We start from the raw sequence: 20,337 nt of genomic DNA on the forward strand, positions 1-20,337 counted from the left end.
CTGATCTGTGTTTGACTCTCCCTAAAACATCCTCTTATCTGTGTTTGACTCTCCCTAAAACATCCTCTGTGTTTGACTCTCCTTAGAACATCCTCTGTGTTTGACTCCCTAAAACATCCTCTGTGTATGACTCTCCCTAAAACATCCTCTGTGTTTGACTCCCTAAAACATCCTCTGTGTTTGACTCCCTAAAACATCCTCTGTGTTTGAAACTCCCTAAAACATCCTCTGTGTATGACTCTCCCTAAAACATCATCCTCTGTGTTTGACTCCCTAAAACATCCTCTGTGTTTGAAACTCCCTAAAACATCCTCTGTGTATGACTCTCCCTAAAACATCCTCTGTGTTTGACTCCCTAAAACATCCTCTGTGTTTGACTCTCCCTAAAACATCCTCTGTGTTTGAAACTCCCTAAAACATCCTCTGTGTATGACTCTCCCTAAAACATCCTCTGTGTTTGACTCCCTAAAACATCCTCTGTGTTTGACTCCCTAAAACACCCTCTGTGTTTGACTCTCCCTAAAACATCCTCTGATCTGTGTTTGACTCTCCCTAAAACATCCTCTGATCTGTGTTTGACTCTCCCTAAAACATCCTCTGTGTTTGACTCTCCCTAGAACATCCTCTGTGTTTGACTCTCCCTAGAACATCCTCTGTGTTTGACTCTCCCCAAAACATCCTCTGTGTTTGACTCCCTAAAACATCCTCTGTGTTTGACTCTCCCCAAAACATCCTCTGTGTATGACTCTCCCTAAAACATCCTCTGATCTGTGTTTGACTCCCTAAAACATCCTCTGATCTGTGTTTGACTCTCCCTAAAACATCCTCTGATCTGTTTGACTCTCCCTAAAACATCCTCTTATCTGTGTTTGACTCCCTATAACATCCTCTGATCTGTGTTTGACTCTCCCTAAAACATCCTCTTATCTGTGTTTGACTCTCCCTAAAACATCCTCTGTGTTTGACTCTCCTTAGAACATCCTCTGTGTTTGACTCCCTAAAACATCCTCTGTGTATGACTCTCCCTAAAACATCCTCTGTGTTTGACTCCCTAAAACATCCTCTGTGTTTGACTCCCTAAAACATCCTCTGTGTTTGAAACTCCCTAAAACATCCTCTGTGTATGACTCTCCCTAAAACATCCTCTGTGTTTGACTCCCTAAAACATCCTCTGTGTTTGAAACTCCCTAAAACATCCTCTGTGTATGACTCTCCCTAAAACATCCTCTGTGTTTGACTCTCCCTAAAACATCCTCTGTGTTTGACTCCCTAAAACATCCTCTGTGTTTGACTCCCTAAAACATCCTCTGTGTTTGACTCCCTAAAACATCCTCTGTGTTTGACTCCCTAAAACATCCTCTGTGTTTGACTCTCCCTAAAACATCCTCTGATCTGTGTTTGACTCCCTAAAACATCCTCTGATCTGTGTATGACTCTCCCTAAAACATCCTCTGATCTGTGTTTGACTCCCTAAATCATCCTCTGATCTGTGTTTGACTCTCCCTAAATCATCCTCTGATCTGTGTTTGACTCCCTAAAACATCCTCTGATCTGTGTTTGACTCTCCCTAAAACATCCTCTGATCTGTGTTTGACTCTCCCTAAAACATCCTCTGATCTGTTTGACTCTCCCTAAAACATCCTCTGATCTGTGTTTGACTCCCTATAACATCCTCTGATCTGTGTTTGACTCTCCCTAAATCCTCTTATCTGTGTTTGACTCTCCCTAAAACATCCTCTGTGTTTGATCCTCTTATCTGTGTTTGACTCTCCCTAAAACATCCTCTGTGTTTGACTCTCCTTAGAACATCCTCTGTGTTTGACTCCCTAAAACATCATCTGTGTATGACTCTCCCTAAAACATCCTCTGTGTTTGACTCCCTAAAACACCCTCTGTGTTTGACTGCCTAAAACACCCTCTGTGTTTGACTCTCCCTAAAACATCCTCTGATCTGTGTTTGACTCCCTAAAACATCCTCTGATCTGTGTTTGACTCTCCCTAAAACATCCTCTGTGTTTGACTCTCCCTAAAACATCCTCTGTGTTTGACTCTCCCTAGAACATCCTCTGTGTTTGACTCTCCCTAGAACATCCTCTGTGTTTGACTCTCCCTAAAACATCCTCTGTGTTTGACTCTCCCCAAAACATCCTCTGTGTTTGACTCCCTAAAACATCCTCTGTGTTTGACTCCCTAAAACATCCTCTGTGTTTGACTCTCCCTAAAACATCCTCTGATCTGTGTTTGACTCCCTAAAACATCCTCTGATCTGTGTAAAAATCATCATCCTCTGATCTGTGTTTGACTCCCTAAAACATCCTCTGATCTGTGTTTGACTCTCCCTAAAACATCCTCTGATCTGTGTTTGACTCTCCCTAAAACATCCTCTGACATCCTCTGATCTGTGTTTGACTCTCCTAAAAACATCATCCTCTGATCTGTGTTTGACTCTCCCTAAATCATCCTCTGATCTGTGTTTGACTCCCTAAAACATCCTCTGATCTGTGTTTGACTCTCCCTAAAACATCCTCTGATCTGTGTTTGACTCTCCCTAAAACATCCTCTGATCTGTTTGACTCTCCCTAAAACATCCTCTGATCTGTGTTTGACTCCCTATAACATCCTCTGATCTGTGTTTGACTCTCCCTAAAACATCCTCTTATCTGTGTTTGACTCTCCCTAAAACATCCTCTGTGTTTGACTCTCCTTAGAACATCCTCTGTGTTTGACTCCCTAAAACATCATCTGTGTATGACTCTCCCTAAAACATCCTCTGTGTTTGACTCCCTAAAACACCCTCTGTGTTTGACTGCCTAAAACACCCTCTGTGTTTGACTCTCCCTAAAACATCCTCTGATCTGTGTTTGACTCCCTAAAACATCCTCTGATCTGTGTTTGACTCTCCCTAAAACATCCTCTGTGTTTGACTCTCCCTAAAACATCCTCTGTGTTTGACTCTCCCTAGAACATCCTCTGTGTTTGACTCTCCCTAGAACATCCTCTGTGTTTGACTCTCCCTAAAACATCCTCTGTGTTTGACTCTCCCCAAAACATCCTCTGTGTATGACTCTCCCTAAAACATCCTCTGATCTGTGTTTGACTCTCCCTAAAACATCCTCTGATCTGTGTTTGACTCTCCCTAAATCATCCTCTGATCTGTGTTTGACTCCCTAAAACATCCTCTGATCTGTGTTTGACTCTCCCTAAAACATCCTCTGATCTGTGTTTGACTCTCCCTAAAACATCCTCTGATCTGTTTGACTCTCCCTAAAACATCCTCTTATCTGTGTTTGACTCCCTATAACATCCTCTGATCTGTGTTTGACTCTCCCTAAAACATCCTCTGTGTTTGACTCTCCTTAGAACATCCTCTGTGTTTGACTCCCTAAAACATCCTCTGTGTATGACTCTCCCTAAAACATCCTCTGTGTTTGACTCCCTAAAACATCCTCTGTGTTTGACTCCCTAAAACATCATCTGTGTTTGAAACTCCCTAAAACATCCTCTGTGTATGACTCTCCCTAAAACATCCTCTGTGTTTGACTCCCTAAAACATCCTCTGTGTTTGAAACTCCCTAAAACATCCTCTGTGTATGACTCTCCCTAAAACATCCTCTGTGTTTGACTCCCTAAAACATCCTCTGTGTTTGACTCCCTAAAACACCCTCTGTGTTTGACTCTCCCTAAAACATCCTCTGATCTGTGTTTGACTCTCCCTAAAACATCCTCTGATCTGTGTTTGACTCTCCCTAAAACATCCTCTGTGTTTGACTCTCCCTAGAACATCCTCTGTGTTTGACTCTCCCTAGAACATCCTCTGTGTTTGACTCTCCCCAAAACATCCTCTGTGTTTGACTCCCTAAAACATCCTCTGTGTTTGACTCTCCCCAAAACATCCTCTGTGTATGACTCTCCCTAAAACATCCTCTGATCTGTGTTTGACTCCCTAAAACATCCTCTGATCTGTGTTTGACTCTCCCTAAAACATCCTCTGATCTGTTTGACTCTCCCTAAAACATCCTCTTATCTGTGTTTGACTCCCTATAACATCCTCTGATCTGTGTTTGACTCTCCCTAAAACATCCTCTTATCTGTGTTTGACTCTCCCTAAAACATCCTCTGTGTTTGACTCTCCTTAGAACATCCTCTGTGTTTGACTCCCTAAAACATCCTCTGTGTATGACTCTCCCTAAAACATCCTCTGTGTTTGACTCCCTAAAACATCCTCTGTGTTTGACTCCCTAAAACATCCTCTGTGTTTGAAACTCCCTAAAACATCCTCTGTGTTTGAAACTCCCTAAAACATCATCTGTGTTTGAAACTCCCTAAAACATCCTCTGTGTATGACTCTCCCTAAAACATCCTCTGTGTTTGACTCCCTAAAACATCCTCTGTGTTTGAAACTCCCTAAAACATCCTCTGTGTATGACTCTCCCTAAAACATCCTCTGTGTTTGACTCCCTAAAACATCCTCTGTGTTTGACTCCCTAAAACACCCTCTGTGTTTGACTCTCCCTAAAACATCCTCTGATCTGTGTTTGACTCTCCCTAAAACATCCTCTGATCTGTGTTTGACTCTCCCTAAAACATCCTCTGTGTTTGACTCTCCCTAGAACATCCTCTGTGTTTGACTCTCCCTAGAACATCCTCTGTGTTTGACTCTCCCCAAAACATCCTCTGTGTTTGACTCCCTAAAACATCCTCTGTGTTTGACTCTCCCCAAAACATCCTCTGTGTATGACTCTCCCTAAAACATCCTCTGATCTGTGTTTGACTCCCTAAAACATCCTCTGATCTGTGTTTGACTCTCCCTAAAACATCCTCTGATCTGTGTTTGACTCTCCCTAAAACATCCTCTGATCTGTGTTTGACTCTCCCTAAAACATCCTCTTATCTGTGTTTGACTCCCTATAACATCCTCTGATCTGTGTTTGACTCTCCCTAAAACATCCTCTTATCTGTGTTTGACTCTCCCTAAAACATCCTCTGTGTTTGACTCTCCTTAGAACATCCTCTGTGTTTGACTCCCTAAAACATCCTCTGTGTATGACTCTCCCTAAAACATCCTCTGTGTTTGACTCCCTAAAACATCCTCTGTGTTTGACTCCCTAAAACATCCTCTGTGTTTGAAACTCCCTAAAACATCCTCTGTGTATGACTCTCCCTAAAACATCCTCTGTGTTTGACTCCCTAAAACATCCTCTGTGTTTGAAACTCCCTAAAACATCCTCTGTGTATGACTCTCCCTAAAACATCCTCTGTGTTTGACTCCCTAAAACATCATCTGTGTTTGACTCTCCCTAAAACATCCTCTGTGTTTGAAACTCCCTAAAACATCCTCTGTGTATGACTCTCCCTAAAACATCCTCTGTGTTTGACTCCCTAAAACATCCTCTGTGTTTGACTCCCTAAAACACCCTCTGTGTTTGACTCTCCCTAAAACATCCTCTGATCTGTGTTTGACTCTCCCTAAAACATCCTCTGATCTGTGTTTGACTCTCCCTAAAACATCCTCTGTGTTTGACTCTCCCTAGAACATCCTCTGTGTTTGACTCTCCCTAGAACATCCTCTGTGTTTGACTCTCCCCAAAACATCCTCTGTGTTTGACTCCCTAAAACATCCTCTGTGTTTGACTCTCCCCAAAACATCCTCTGTGTATGACTCTCCCTAAAACATCCTCTGATCTGTGTTTGACTCCCTAAAACATCCTCTGATCTGTGTTTGACTCTCCCTAAATCATCCTCTGATCTGTGTTTGACTCTCCCTAAAACATCCTCTGATCTGTGTTTGACTCTTCCTAAAACATCCTCTGATCTGTGTTTGACTCTCCCTAAAACATCCTCTGATCTGTGTTTGACTCTCCCTAAAACATCCTCTGATCTGTGTTTGACTCTCCCTAAATCATCCTCTGATCTGTGTTTGACTCTCCCTAAATCATCCTCTGATCTGTGTTTGACTCTCCCTAAATCATCCTCTGATCTGTGTTTGACTCTTCCTAAAACATCCTCTGATCTGTGTTTGACTCTCCCTAAATCATCCTCTGATCTGTGTTTGACTCTTCCTAAAACATCCTCTGATCTGTGTTTGACTCTCCCTAAATCATCCTCTGATCTGTGTTTGACTCTCCCCAAAACATCCTCTGTGTATGACTCTCCCTAAAACATCCTCTGATCTGTGTTTGACTCCCTAAAACATCCTCTGATCTGTGTTTGACTCTCCCTAAATCATCCTCTGATCTGTGTTTGACTCTCCCTAAAACATCCTCTGATCTGTGTTTGACTCTTCCTAAAACATCCTCTGATCTGTGTTTGACTCTCCCTAAAACATCCTCTGATCTGTGTTTGACTCTCCCTAAAACATCCTCTGATCTGTGTTTGACTCTCCCTAAATCATCCTCTGATCTGTGTTTGACTCTCCCTAAATCATCCTCTGATCTGTGTTTGACTCTCCCTAAATCATCCTCTGATCTGTGTTTGACTCTCCCTATAACATCCTCTGATCTGTGTTTGACTCTCCCTAAATCATCCTCTGATCTGTGTTTGACTCTCCCTATAACATCCTCTGATCTGTGTTTGACTCTCCCTAAATCATCCTCTGATCTGTGTTTGACTCTCCCTAAATCATCCTCTGATCTGTGTTTGACTCTCCCTAAATCATCCTCTGATCTGTGTTTGACTCTCCCTAAATCATCCTCTGATCTGTGTTTCTGTGCGTGTAGATCTACGCCAGGACATGTTGACTCTGCAGATAATTAAAATAATGGAGAATATCTGGCAGAACCAGGGATTAGACCTAAGGTAAGAACACACACACACACACACACACACACACACACACACACACACACACACACACACACACACACACACACACACACACACACACGACTGGACATAAAGCACAGGAGGGGGGGGGGGCTGTCAAATTGAGGTCCCAAAATAGTCCTCTGTCCATCGTTTTTTAAAATGTTTTATGCTTCCTGACTGTCTAGCTTTAGTTTTGCCGATTGTTAGCGAGCTGGACAAGAGTTTATCAGAGTTTATGTTATCAGGACAGAGTTTAGTCATGTTATCAGGACAGAGTTTATGTTATCAGGACAGAGTTTATGTTGTTACAAAACTAGGGCCTGTAGGACCTGCCTTGTTGATAGTGTTGTTAAGAAGGTAGAAACTAGGGCCTGTAGGACCTGCCTTGTTGATAGTGTTGTTAAGAAGGTAGAAACTAGGGCCTGTAGGACCTGCCTTGTTGATAGTGCTGTTAAGAAGGTAGAAACTAGGACCTGCCTTGTTGATAGTGTTGTTAAGAAGGTAGAAACTAGGGCCTGTAGGACCTGCCTTGTTCATAGTGTTGTTAAGAAGGTAGAAACTAGGACCTGCCTTGTTGATAGTGTTGTTAAGAAGGTAGAAACTAGGGCCTGTAGGACCTGCCTTGTTGATAGTGTTGTTAAGAAGGTAGAAACTAGGGCCTGTAGGACCTGCCTTGTTGATAGTGCTATTAAGAAGGTAGAAACTAGGACCTGTAGGACCTGCTTTGTTGATAGTGTTGTTAAGAAGGTAGAAACTAGGGCCTGTAGGACCTGCCTTGTTGATAGTGTTGTTAAGAAGGTAGAAACTAGGGCCTGTAGGACCTGCCTTGTTGATAGTGTTGTTAAGAAGGTAGAAACTAGGGCCTGTAGGACCTGCCTTGTTGATAGTGTTGTTAAGAAGGTAGAAACTAGGGCCTGTAGGACCTGCCTTGTTGATAGTGTTGTTAAGAAGGTAGAAACTAGGGCCTGTAGGACCTGCCTTGTTCATAGTGTTGTTAAGAAGGTAGAAACTAGGGCCTGTAGGACCTGCCTTGTTGATAGTGCTGTTAAGAAGGTAGAAACTAGGGCCTGTAGGACCTGCCTTGTTGATAGTGCTGTTAAGAAGGTAGAAACTAGGGCCTGTAGGACCTGCCTTGTTGATAGTGTTGTTAAGAAGGTAGAAACTAGGGCCTGTAGGACCTGCCTTGTTGATAGTGTTGTTAAGAAGGTAGAAACTAGGGCCTGTAGGACCTGCCTTGTTGATAATGTTGTTAAGAAGGTAGAAACTAGGGCCTGTAGGACCTGCCTTGTTCATAGTGTTGTTAAGGTAGAAACTAGGGCCTGTAGGACCTGCCTTGTTCATAGTGTTGTTAAGAAGGTAGAAACTAGGGCCTGTAGGACCTGCCTTGTTGATAGTGTTGTTAAGAAGGTAGAAACTAGGGCCTGCCTTGTTGATAGTGTTGTTTAGAGGGTAGAAACTAGGGCCTGTAGGACCTGCCTTGTTCATAGTGTTGTTAAGAAGGTAGAAACTAGGGCCTGCCTTGTTGATAGTGTTGTTTAGAGGGTAGAAACTAGGGCCTACCTTGTTGATAGTGTTGTTAAGAAGGTAGAAACTAGGGCCTGTAGGACCTGCCTTGTTGATAGTGTTGTTAAGAAAGTATAAACTAGGGCCTGTAGGACCTGCCTTGTTGATAGTGTTGTTAAGAAGGTAGAAACTAGGGCCTGTAGGACCTGCCCTGTTCATAGTGTTGTTAAGAAGGTAGAAACTAGGGCCTGTAGGACCTGCCTTGTTGATAGTGTTGTTAAGAAGGTAGAAACTAGGGCCTGTAGGACCTGCCTTGTTCATAGTGTTGTTAAGAAGGTAGAAACTAGGGCCTGCCTTGTTGATAGTGTTGTTAAGAGGGTAGAAACTAGGGCCTGCCTTGTTGATAGTGTTGTTAAGAAGGTAGAAACTAGGGCCTTGTTGATAGTGCTGTTAAGAAGGTAGAAACTAGGGCCTGTAGGACTGCCCTGGGATCTCTTTAGACCAGAGGGAAGAGTACTCTTCACTGCCCTGGGATCTCTTTAGTCCAGAGGGAAGAGTGCTCTTCACTGCCCTGGGATATCTTTAGTCCAGAGGGAAGAGTACTCTTCACTGCCCTGGAGTCTCTTTAGTCCAGAGGGAAGAGTACTCTTCACTGCCCTGGGATCTCTTTAGTCCAGAGGGAAGAGTACTCTTCACTGCCCTGGAGTCTCTTTAGTCCAGAGGGAAGAGTGCTCTTCACTGCCCTTGGATATCTTTACTCCAGAGGGAAGAGTACTCTTCACTGCCCTGGGGTCTCTTTACTCCAGAGGGAAGAGTACTCTTCACTGACCTGGATTCTCTTTACTCCAGAGGGAAGAGTACTCTTCACTGACCTGGATTCTCTTTAGACCAGAGGGAACCCCTACTGGCCCTCCAAAACCACTTCCAGCAGCATCTGGTCTCCCATCCAGAGACTGACCAGGACCAACCCTGCTTAGCTTCAGAAGCAAGCCAGCGGTGGGATACAGGGTGGTCTGCTGGTTAAAGACAGTGGGATACAGGGTGGTCTGCTGGTTAAAGACAGCAGTGGGATACAGGGTGGTCTGCTGCTGGTTAAAGACAGTGGGGTGCAGGGTGGTCTGCTGGTTAAAGACAGTGGGATACAGGGTGGTCTGCTGGTTAAAGCCAGCAGTGGGATACAGGGTGGTCTGCTGGTTAAAGCCAGTGGGATACAGGGTGGTCTGCTGCTGGTTAAAGCCTGTGGGATACAGGGTGGTCTGCTGGTTAAAGCCAGTGGGATACAGGGTGGTCTGCTGGTTAAAGACAGCAGTGGGATACAGGGTGGTCTGCTGGTTAAAGACAGCAGTGGGATACAGGGTGGTCTGCTGCTGGTTAAAGACAGCAGTGGGATACAGGGTGGTCTGCTGTTGGTTAACACAGTGGGATACAGGGTGGTCTGTTGGTTAAAGACAGCAGTGGGATACAGGGTGGTCTGCTGCTGGTTAAAGCCAGTGGGATACAGGGTGGTCTGCTGCTGGTTAAAGCCAGTGGGATACAGGGTGGTCTGCTGGTTAAAGACAGTGGGATACAGGGTGGTCTGCTGCTGGTTAAAGACAGCAGTAGGATACAGGGTGGTCTGCTGGTTAAAGACAGTGGGATACAGGGTGGTCTGCTGCTGGTTAAAGACAGCAGTGGGATACAGGGTGGTCTGCTGTTGGTTAACACAGTGGGATACAGGGTGGTCTGCTGGTTAAAGACAGCAGTGGGATACAGGGTGGTCTGCTGCTGGTTAAAGCCAGTGGGATACAGGGTGGTCTGCTGCTGGTTAAAGCCAGTGGGATACAGGGTGGTCTGCTGGTTAAAGACAGTGGGATACAGGGTGGTCTGCTGCTGGTTAAAGACAGCAGTAGGATACAGGGTGGTCTGCTGGTTAAAGACAGTGGGATACAGGGTGGTCTGCTGCTGATTAAAGACAGCAGTGGGATACAGGGTGGTCTGCTGGTTAACACAGTGGGATAAAGTGTGGTCTGCTGCTGGTTAAAGACAGCAGTGGGATACAGGGTTGTCTGCTGATTGTTAACATAGTGGGGTAAAGGGTGGTCTGCTGCTGGTTCCAGCCAGCAGTGGGATACAGGGTGGTCTGCTGCTGGTTCCAGCCAGTGGGATACAGGGTGGTCTGCTGCTGGTTAACACAGTGGGATACAGGGTGGTTTGCTGCTGGTTAACATAGTGGGATACAGGGTGGTCTGCTGCTGGTTAACACAGTGGGATGCAGGGTGGTCTGCTGGTTAAAGACAGTGGGATACAGGGTGGTCTGCTGGTTAAAGCCAGCAGTGGGATACAGGGTGGTCTGCTGCTGGTTAAAGACAGTGGGATGCAGGGTGGTCTGCTGCTGGTTAAAGACAGCAGTGGGATGCAGGGTGGTCTGCTGCTGGTTAAAGACAGCAGTGGAATGCAGGGTGGTCTGCTGCTGGTTAAAGCCAGTGGGATAAAGGGTGGTCTGCTGGTTAAAGACAGCAGTGGGATGCAGGGTGGTCTGCTGCTGGTTAACACAGTGGGATACAGGGTGGTCTGCTGGTTAAAGACAGCAGTGGGATGCAGGGTGGTCTGCTGCTAGTTAAAGACAGCAGTGGGATGCAGGGCGGTCTGCTGGTTAAAGCCAGCGGTGGGGTGCAGGGTGGTCTGCTGCTGGTTAACATAGTGGGATACAGGGTGGTCTGCTGCAGGTTAAAGCCAGTGGGATACAGGGTGGTCTGCTGCTGGTTAAAGCCAGCGGTGGGGTGCAGGGTGGTCTGCTGGTTAAAGACAGCAGTGGTGTACAGGGTGGTCTGCTGGTTAAAGCCTGTGGGATACAGGGTGGTCTGCTGGTTAAAGCCAGCAGTGGGGTACAGGGTGGTCTGCTGCTGGTTAAAGCCAGTGGGATAGGGGTGGTCTGCTGCTGGTTAAAGCCAGCAGTGGGGTACAGGGTGGTCTGCTGCTGGTTAAAGCCAGTGGGAAAGGGGTGGTCTGCTGGTTAACATAGTGGGGTGCAGGGTGGTCTGCTGCTGGTTAACATAGTGGGATACAGGGTGGTCTGCTGCTGGTTAAAGCCAGTGGGATACAGGGTGGTCTGCTGGTTAAAGCCAGTGGGATACAGGGTGGTCTGCTGCTGGTTAAAGCCAGTGGGATACAGGGTGGTCTGCTGGTTAACATAGTGGGGTGCAGGGTGGTATGCTGCTGGTTAACATAGTGGGATACAGGGTGGTCTGCTGCTGGTTAAAGCCAGTGGGATACAGGGTGGTCTGCTGGTTAAAGCCAGTGGGATGCAGGGTGGTCTGCTGCTGGTTCACATAGTGGGGTACAGGGTGGTCTGCTGCTGGTTCACATAGTGGGGTACAGGGTGGTCTGCTGCTGGTTAAAGCCAGTGGGATGCAGGGTGGTCTGCTGCAGATTAAAGCCAGCAGTGGAATACAGGGTGGTCTGCTGCTGGTTAAAGCCAGTGGGATGCACGGTGGTCTGCTGCTGGTTAACATAGTGGGATGCAGGGTGGTCTGCTGCTGTTTAACATAGTGGGATGCAGGGTGGTCTGCTGCTGGTTAACACAGTGGGGTACAGGGTGGTCTGCTGCTGGTTAACATAGTGGGATACAGGGTGGTCTGCTGCTGGTTAACATAGTGAGGTACAGGGTGGTCTGCTGCTGGTTAACACAGTGGGCTACAGGGTGGTCTGCTGCTGGTTAAAGACAGCAGTGGGATGCAGGGTGGTCTGCTGCTGGTTAAAGCCAGCAGTGGGGTACAGGGTGGTCTGCTGCTGGTTAAAGCCAGCAGTGGGATACAGGGTGGTCTGCTGCTGGTTAACATAATGGGGTACAGGTGGTCTGCTTCTGGTTAACATAGTGGGGTACAGGGTGGTCTGCTGCTGGTTAACACAGTGGGATACAGGGTGATCTGCTGCTGGTTAACATAGTGGGATACAGGGTGGTCTGCTGCTGGTTAACATAGTGGGGTACAGGGTGGTCTGCTGGTTAACACAGTTGGATACAGGGTGGTCTGCTGGTTAACATAGTGGGATACAGGGTGGTCTGCTGGTTAACATAGTGGGATACAGGGTGGTGTTTTCATTGTTGGAGTTATTGGACAATTTTATAAAATGATTTGTATCCAGAGAGCCAGCTGTTTCTTCCTGTAGTCATTTAGAGTGACTGAAGCTCTAACAGTTTGTGTGTTTGTGTTTGTGTGTGTGTGTGTGTGTGTGTGTGTGTGTGTGTGTGTGTGTGTGTGTGTGTGTGTGTGTGTGTGTGTGTGTGTGTGTGTGTGTGTGTGTGTTGTACACAAGTGTTAAACTTCAGGGTGTAGACCTACTGAAACATTGATCAGAGGGAGGAGGGTAACCCCTCCCTACAGGATGTTACCGTATGGCTGTCTGTCTGACTGTGTGTTGACCTCTATTTAACCCCTCCCTACAGGATGTTACCGTATGGCTGTCTGTCTATAGGGGACTGTGTGTTGACCTCTATTTAACCCCTCCCTACAGGATGTTACCGTATGGCTGTCTGTCTGACTGTGTGTTGACCTCTATTTAACCCCTCCCTACAGGATGTTACCGTATGGCTGTCTGTCTGACTGTGTGTTGACCTCTATTTAACCCCTCCCTACAGGATGTTACCGTATGGCTGTCTGTCTATAGGGGACTGTGTGGGGCTGATAGAGGTTGTGAAGAACAGCTACACCATCATGCAGATCCAGTGTAAAGGAGGCCTGAAGGGGGCGCTGCAGTTCAACAGCCACACACTACACCACTGGATCAAGGACAAGAACAGAGGAGAGGGGTGGGTAGAGGTCACCTGTCTGTCTGTTACACCTGTCTGTCTGTTACACCTGTCTGTCCGTTACACCTGTCTGTCTGTTACACCTGTCTGTCTGTTACACCTGTCTGTCTGTTACACCTGTCTGTCCGTTACACCTGTCTGTCCGTTACACCTGTCTGTCCGTTACACCCGTCTGTCCGTTACACCTGTCTGTCTGTTACACCTGTCTGTCCGTTACACCTGTCTGTCTGTTACACCTGTCTGTCTGTTACACCTGTCTGTCTGTCTGTTACACCTGTCTGTCTGTTACACCTGTCTGTCTGTTACACCTGTCTGTCTGTTACACCTGTCTGTCCGTTACACCTGTCTGTCTGTTACACCTGTCTGTCCGTTACACCTGTCTGTCTGTTACACCTGTCTGTCCGTTACACCTGTCTGTCTGTTACACCTGTCTGTCTGTTACACCTGTCTGTCTGTCTGTTACACCTGTCTGTCTGTTACACCTGTCTGTCTGTTACACCTGTCTGTCTGTTACACCTGTCTGTCCGTTACACCTGTCTGTCTGTTACACCTGTCTGTCCGTTACACCTGTCTGTTTGTTACACCTGTCTGTCCGTTACACCTGTCTGTCTGTTACACCTGTCTGTCTGTTACACCTGTCTGTCTGTCTGTTACACCTGTCTGTCTGTCTGTTACACCTGTCTGTCCGTTACACCTGTCTGTCTGTTACACCTGTCTGTCTGTTACACCTGTCTGTCCGTTACACCTGTCTGTCCGTTACACCTGTCTGTCTGTTACACCTGTCTGTCTGTTACACCTGTCTGTCTGTTACACCTGTCTGTCTGTCTGTTACACCTGTCTGTCTGTTACACCTGTCTGTCCGTTACACCTGTCTGTCTGTTACACCTGTCTGTCTGTCTGTTACACCTGTCTGTCCGTTACACCTGTCTGTCCGTTACACCTGTCTGTCTGTTACACCTGTCTGTCTGTTACACCTGTCTGTCTGTCTGTTACACCTGTCTGTCTGTTACACCTGTCTGTCCGTTACACCTGTCTGTCTGTTACACCTGTCTGTCTGTTACACCTGTCTGTCTGTCTGTTACACCTGTTTGTCCGTTACACCTGTTTGTCCGTTACACCTGTCTGTCCGTTACACCTGTCTGTCTGTTACACCTGTCTGTCTGTTACACCTGTCTGTCTGTCTGTTACACCTGTCTGTCTGTTACACCTGTTTGTCCGTTACACCTGTCTGTCTGTTACACCTGTCTGTCTGTCTGTTACACCTGTCTGTCTGTTACACCTGTCTGTCTGTTTCACCTGTCTGTCTGTCTGTTTCACCTGTCTGTTACACCTGTCTGTTACACCTGTCTGTCTTTTTCATCTGTGTGTCTGTCTGGTACACCTGTCTGTCTGTTACACCTGTCTGTCTGTCTGTTACACCTGTTTTGTCTTCCTGTTACACCTGTCTGTCTGTCTGTTACACCTGTCTGTCTTCCTGTTACACCCTGTCTGTTACACCTGTCTGTCTTCCTGTTTCACCTGTCTGTCTTCCTGTTACACCTGTCTGTCTGTTACACCTGTCTGTCTGTTACAGACAGGTAGCCTAGTGGCGGCAGGGTAGCCTAGTGGTTAGAGCGTTGGACTAGTAACCGGAAGGTTGCAAGTTCAAACCCCCGAGCTGACAAGGTACAAATCTGTTGTTCTGCCCCTGAACAGGCAGTTAACCCACTGTTCCTAGACCAGTTAACCCACTGTTCCTAGACCAGTTAACCCACTGTTCCTAGACCAGTTAACCCACTGTTCCTAGACCAGTTAACCCACTGTTCCTAGACCAGTTAACCCACTAGGCCGTCATTGAAAATAAGAATTTGTTCTTAACTGACTTGCCTAGTTAAATAAAGGTACAAAATAAATAAACACCTGTCTGTCTTCCTGTTACACCTGTCTGTCTGTCTAACTATCTGTCTGTTTCACCTGTCTGTCTGTCTAACTATCTGTCTGTTACACCTGTCTGTCTGTTTCACCTGCCTCTGTTACACTTGTCTGTCTCCCTCTATATATAGACTTTAAACACCTCTCTGTCTTGTGCAGAGCTGTGATCCAGTGAATTAAAAGCCTATTCACTCCCAGATAGACCTGTAACCCTATTCACTCCCAGATAGACCTGTAACCCTATTCACTCCCAGGTAGACCTGTAACCCTATTCACTCCCAGATAGACCTGTAACCCTATTCACTCCCAGATAGACCTGTAACCCTATTCACTCCCAGGTATGCCAGAGTGATTGACCTGTAACCCTATTCACTCCCAGGTAGACCTGTAACCCTATTCATTCCCAGGTGTGACAGAGTGATTGACCTGTAACCCTATTCATTCCCAGATAGACCTGTAACCCTATTCATTCCCAGATTGACCTGTAACCCTATTCATTCCCAGGTGTTACAGAGTGATTGACCTGTAACCCTATTCACTACCAGGTAGACCTGTAACCCTATTAGCTCCCAGATAGACCTGTAACCCTATTCACTCCCAGATAGACCTGTAACCCTATTCACTACCAGGTAGACCTGTAACCATATTAGCTCCCAGATAGACCTGTAACCCTATTCACTCCCAGGTAGACCTGTAACCCTATTCACTCCCAGATAGACCTGTAACCCTATTCACTCCCAGATAGACCTGTAACCCTATTCACTCCCAGATAGACCTGTAACCCTATTCACTCCCAGGTATGACCTGTAACCCTATTCACTCCCAGGTAGACATGTAACCCTATTCACTCCCAGGTATGACAGAGTGATTGACCTGTAACCCTATTAATTCCCAGGTATGACAGAGTGATTGACCTGTAACCCTATTCACTCCAAGATAGACCTGTAACCCTATTCACTCCCAGGTAGACCTGTAACCATATTCACTCCCAGATAGACCTGTAACCCTATTCACTCCCAAATAGACCTGTAACCCTATTCACTCCCAAATAGACCTGTAACCCTATTCACTCCCGGGTAGACCTGTAACCCTATTCACTCCCAGATAGACCTGTAACCCTATTCTCTCCCAGATAGACCTGTAACCCTATTCATTCCCAGGTATGACAGAGTGATTGACCTGTAACCCTATTCATACCCAGATTGACCTGTAACCCTATTAATTCCCAGATTGACCTGTAACCCTATGCATTCCCAGGTGTGACAGAGTGATTGACCTGTAACCCTATTCATTCCCAGATTGACCTGTAACCCTATTCATTCCCAAGTGTGACAGAGTGATTGACCTGTAACCCTATTCATTCCCAGGTGTGACAGAGTGATTGACCTGTAACCCTATTCATTCCCAGATAGACCTGTAACCCTATTCATTCCCAGATTGACCTGTAACCCTATTCATTCCCAGATTGACCTGTAACCCTATTCATTCCCAGATTGACCTGTAACCCTATTCATTCCCAGATTGACCTGTAACCCTATTCATTCCCAGGTGTGACAGAGTGATTGACCTGTAACCCTATTAATTCCCAGATTAACCTGTAACCCTATTCATTCCCAGGTGTAACAGAGTGATTGACCTGTAACCCTATTCATTCCCAGGTGTGACAGAGTGATTGACCTGTAACCCTATTCATTCCCAGGTGTGACAGAGTGATTGACCTGTAACCCTATTCATTCCCAGATAGACCTGTAACCCTATTCATTCCCAGATTGACCTGTAACCCTATTCATTCCCAGGTGTTACAGAGTGATTGACCTGTAACCCTATTCATTCCCAGATTGACCTGTAACCCTATTCATTCCCAGATTGAACTGTAACCCTATTCATTCCCAGGTGTGACAGAGTGATTGACCTGTAACCCTATTCATTCCCAGGTATGACAGAGTGATTGACCTGTAACCCTATTCATTCCCAGGTGTGACAGAGTGATTGACCTGTAACCCTATTCATTCCCAGGTTTGACAGAGTGATTGACCTGTAACCCTATTCACTCCCAGGTAGACATGTAACTCTATTCACTCCCAGGTAGACCTGTAACCCTATTCACTCCCAGGTAGACCTGTAACCCTATTCACTCCCAGATAGACCTGTAACCCTATTCACTACCAGATAGACCTGTAACCCTATTAGCTCCCAGATATACCTGTAACCCTATTCACTCCCAGATAGACCTGTAACCCTATTCACTCCCAGATAGACCTGTAACCCTATTCACTCCCAGGTATGACAGAGTGATTGACCTGTAACCCTATTCACTCCCAGGTAGACCTGTAACCCTATTCATTCCCAGGTGTGACAGAGTGATTGACCTGTAACCCTATTCATTCCCAGATAGACCTGTAACCCTATTCATTCCCAGATTGACCTGTAACCCTATTCATTCCCAGGTGTTACAGAGTGATTGACCTGTAACCCTATTCATTCCCAGGTAACCCTATTCATTCCCAGTGACCTGTAACCCTATTCATTCCCAGACAGAGTGATTGACCTGTATTAGCTCCCAGATATACCTGTCCCAGGTGTTAACCCTATTCATTCCCAGATAGACCTGTAACCCTATTCATTCCCAGATTGACCTGTAACCCTATTCATTCCCAGGTGTTACAGAGTGATTGACCTGTAACCCTATTCATTCCCAGATTGACCTGTAACCCTATTCATTCCCAGATTGACCTGTAACCCTATTCATTCCCAGGTGTGACAGAGTGATTGACATGTAACCCTATTCATTCCCAGGTTTGACAGAGTGATTGACCTGTAACCCTATTCACTCCCAGGTAGACCTGTAACCCGATTCACTCCCAGGTAGACCTGTAACCCTATTCACTCCCAGGTAGACCTGTAACCCTATTCACTCCCAGGTAGACCTGTAACCCTATTCACTCCCAGATAGACCTGTAACCCTATTCACTACCAGATAGACCTGTAACCCTATTAGCTCCCAGATATACCTGTAACCCTATTCACTCCCAGATAGACCTGTAACCCTATTCACTTCCAGATAGACCTGTAACCCTATTCACTCCCAGGTATGACAGAGTGATTGACCTGTAACCCTATTCACTACCAGGTAGACCTGTAACCCTATTAGCTCCCAGATAGACCTGTAACCCTATTCACTCCCAGGTATGACAGTGATTGACCTTTAACCCTATTCACTCCCAGATTGACCTGTAACCCTATTCATTCCCAGGTGTGACAGAGTGATTGACCTGTAACCCTATTCATTCCCAGATTAACCTGTAACCCTATTCATTCCCAGGTGTGACAGAGTGATTGACCTGTAACCCTATTCATTCCCAGGTATGACAGAGTGATTGACCTGTAACCCTATTCATTCCCAGGTGTGACAGAGTGATTGACCTGTAACCCTATTCATTCCCAGGTTTGACAGAGTGATTGACCTGTAACCCTATTCATTCCCAGATAGACCTGTAACCCTATTCATTCCCAGATTGACCTGTAACACTATTCATTCCCAGGTGTTACAGATTGATTGACCTGTAACCCTATTCATTCCCAGATTGACCTGTAACCCTATTCATTCCCAGATTGACCTGTAACCCTATTCATTCCCAGATTGACCTGTAACCCTATTCATTCCCAAGTGTGACAGAGTGATTGACCTGTAACCCTATTAATTCCCAGATTAACCTGTAACCCTATTCATTCCCAGGTATGACAGAGTGATTGACCTGTAACCCTATTCATTCCCTGGTGTGACAGAGTGATTGACCTGTAACCCTATTCATTCCCAGGTGTGACAGAATGATTGACCTGTAACCCTATTCATTCCCAGATAGACCTGTAACCCTATTCATTCCCAGATTGACCTGTAACCCTATTCATTCCCAGATTGACCTGTAACCCTATTCATTCCCAGGTGTGACAGAGTGATTGACCTGTAACCCTATTCATTTCCAGGTATGACAGAGTGATTGACCTGTAACCCTATTCATTCCCAGGTGTGACAGAGTGATTGACCTGTAACCCTATTCATTCCCAGGTTTGACAGAGTGATTGACCTGTAACCCTATTCAGTCCCAGGTAGACCTGTAAAACTATTCACTCCCAGGTAGACCTGTAACCCTATTCACTCCCAGGTAGACCTGTAACCCTATTCACTCCCAGATAGACCTGTAACCCTATTCACTACCAGATAGACCTGTAACCCTATTAGCTCCCAGATATACCTGTAACCCTATTCACTCCCAGATAGACCTGTAACCCTATTCACTCCCAGATAGACCTGTAACCCTATTCACTCCCAGGTATGACAGAGTGATTGACCTGTAACCATATTCAATACCAGGTAGACCTGTAACCCTATTAGCCCCCAGATAGACCTGTATCCCTATTCGCTCCCAGATAGACCTGTAACCCTATTCATTCCCAGGTATGACAGAGTGATTGACCTGTAACCCTATTCATTCCCAGGTGTGACAGAGTGATTGACCTGTAACCCTATTCATTCCCAGGTTTGACAGAGTGATTGACCTGTAACCCTATTCACTCCCAGGTAGACATGTAACTCTATTCACTCCCAGGTAGACCTGTAACCCTATTCACTCCCAGGTAGACCTGTAACCCTATTCACTCCCAGATAGACCTGTAACCCTATTCACTACCAGATAGACCTGTAACCCTATTAGCTCCCAGATATACCTGTAACCCTATTCACTCCCAGATAGACCTGTAACCCTATTCACTCCCAGATAGACCTGTAACCCTATTCACTCCCAGGTATGACAGAGTGATTGACCTGTAACCCTATTCACTCCCAGGTAGACCTGTAACCCTATTCATTCCCAGGTGTGACAGAGTGATTGACCTGTAACCCTATTCATTCCCAGATTGACCTGTAACCCTATTCATTCCCAGGTGTTACAGAGTGATTGACCTGTAACCCTATTCATTCCCAGATTGACCTGTAACCCTATTCATTCCCAGATTGACCTGTAACCCTATTCATTCCCAGGTGTGACAGAGTGATTGACATGTAACCCTATTCATTCCCAGGTTTGACAGAGTGATTGACCTGTAACCCTATTCACTCCCAGGTAGACCTGTAACCCTATTCACTCCCAGGTAGACCTGTAACCCTATTCACTCCCAGGTAGACCTGTAACCCTATTCACTCCCAGGTAGACCTGTAACCCTATTCACTCCCAGATAGACCTGTAACCCTATTCACTACCAGATAGACCTGTAACCCTATTAGCTCCCAGATATACCTGTAACCCTATTCACTCCCAGATAGACCTGTAACCCTA

General features: G+C 46.0%; 2 protein-coding genes across 2 annotated transcripts in view; one reads left to right on the top strand and one right to left on the bottom strand.

The window, feature by feature from the left end:
* Positions 1-20,337, bottom strand: part of LOC139379146 (high mobility group protein B2-like) — a 371,903-nt gene that overhangs the window by 320,724 nt on the left and 30,842 nt on the right. The window lies entirely within an intron of this gene.
* The window catches only part of LOC139379531 (phosphatidylinositol 4,5-bisphosphate 3-kinase catalytic subunit alpha isoform), a 167,096-nt gene that overhangs the window by 131,675 nt on the left and 15,084 nt on the right, over positions 1-20,337 (top strand). Inside the window, exons 21-22 of the mRNA XM_071122348.1 lie at positions 6,717-6,795; positions 12,923-13,093. Of these exons, the coding sequence (XP_070978449.1) occupies positions 6,717-6,795; positions 12,923-13,093 (250 nt within the window). The remainder of the gene's footprint in view (positions 1-6,716; positions 6,796-12,922; positions 13,094-20,337) is intronic.

Source organism: Oncorhynchus clarkii, chromosome 21 (genome assembly GCF_045791955.1).
Source record: "Oncorhynchus clarkii lewisi isolate Uvic-CL-2024 chromosome 21, UVic_Ocla_1.0, whole genome shotgun sequence".
NCBI classification, from domain to species: Eukaryota; Metazoa; Chordata; class Actinopteri; order Salmoniformes; family Salmonidae; genus Oncorhynchus; species Oncorhynchus clarkii.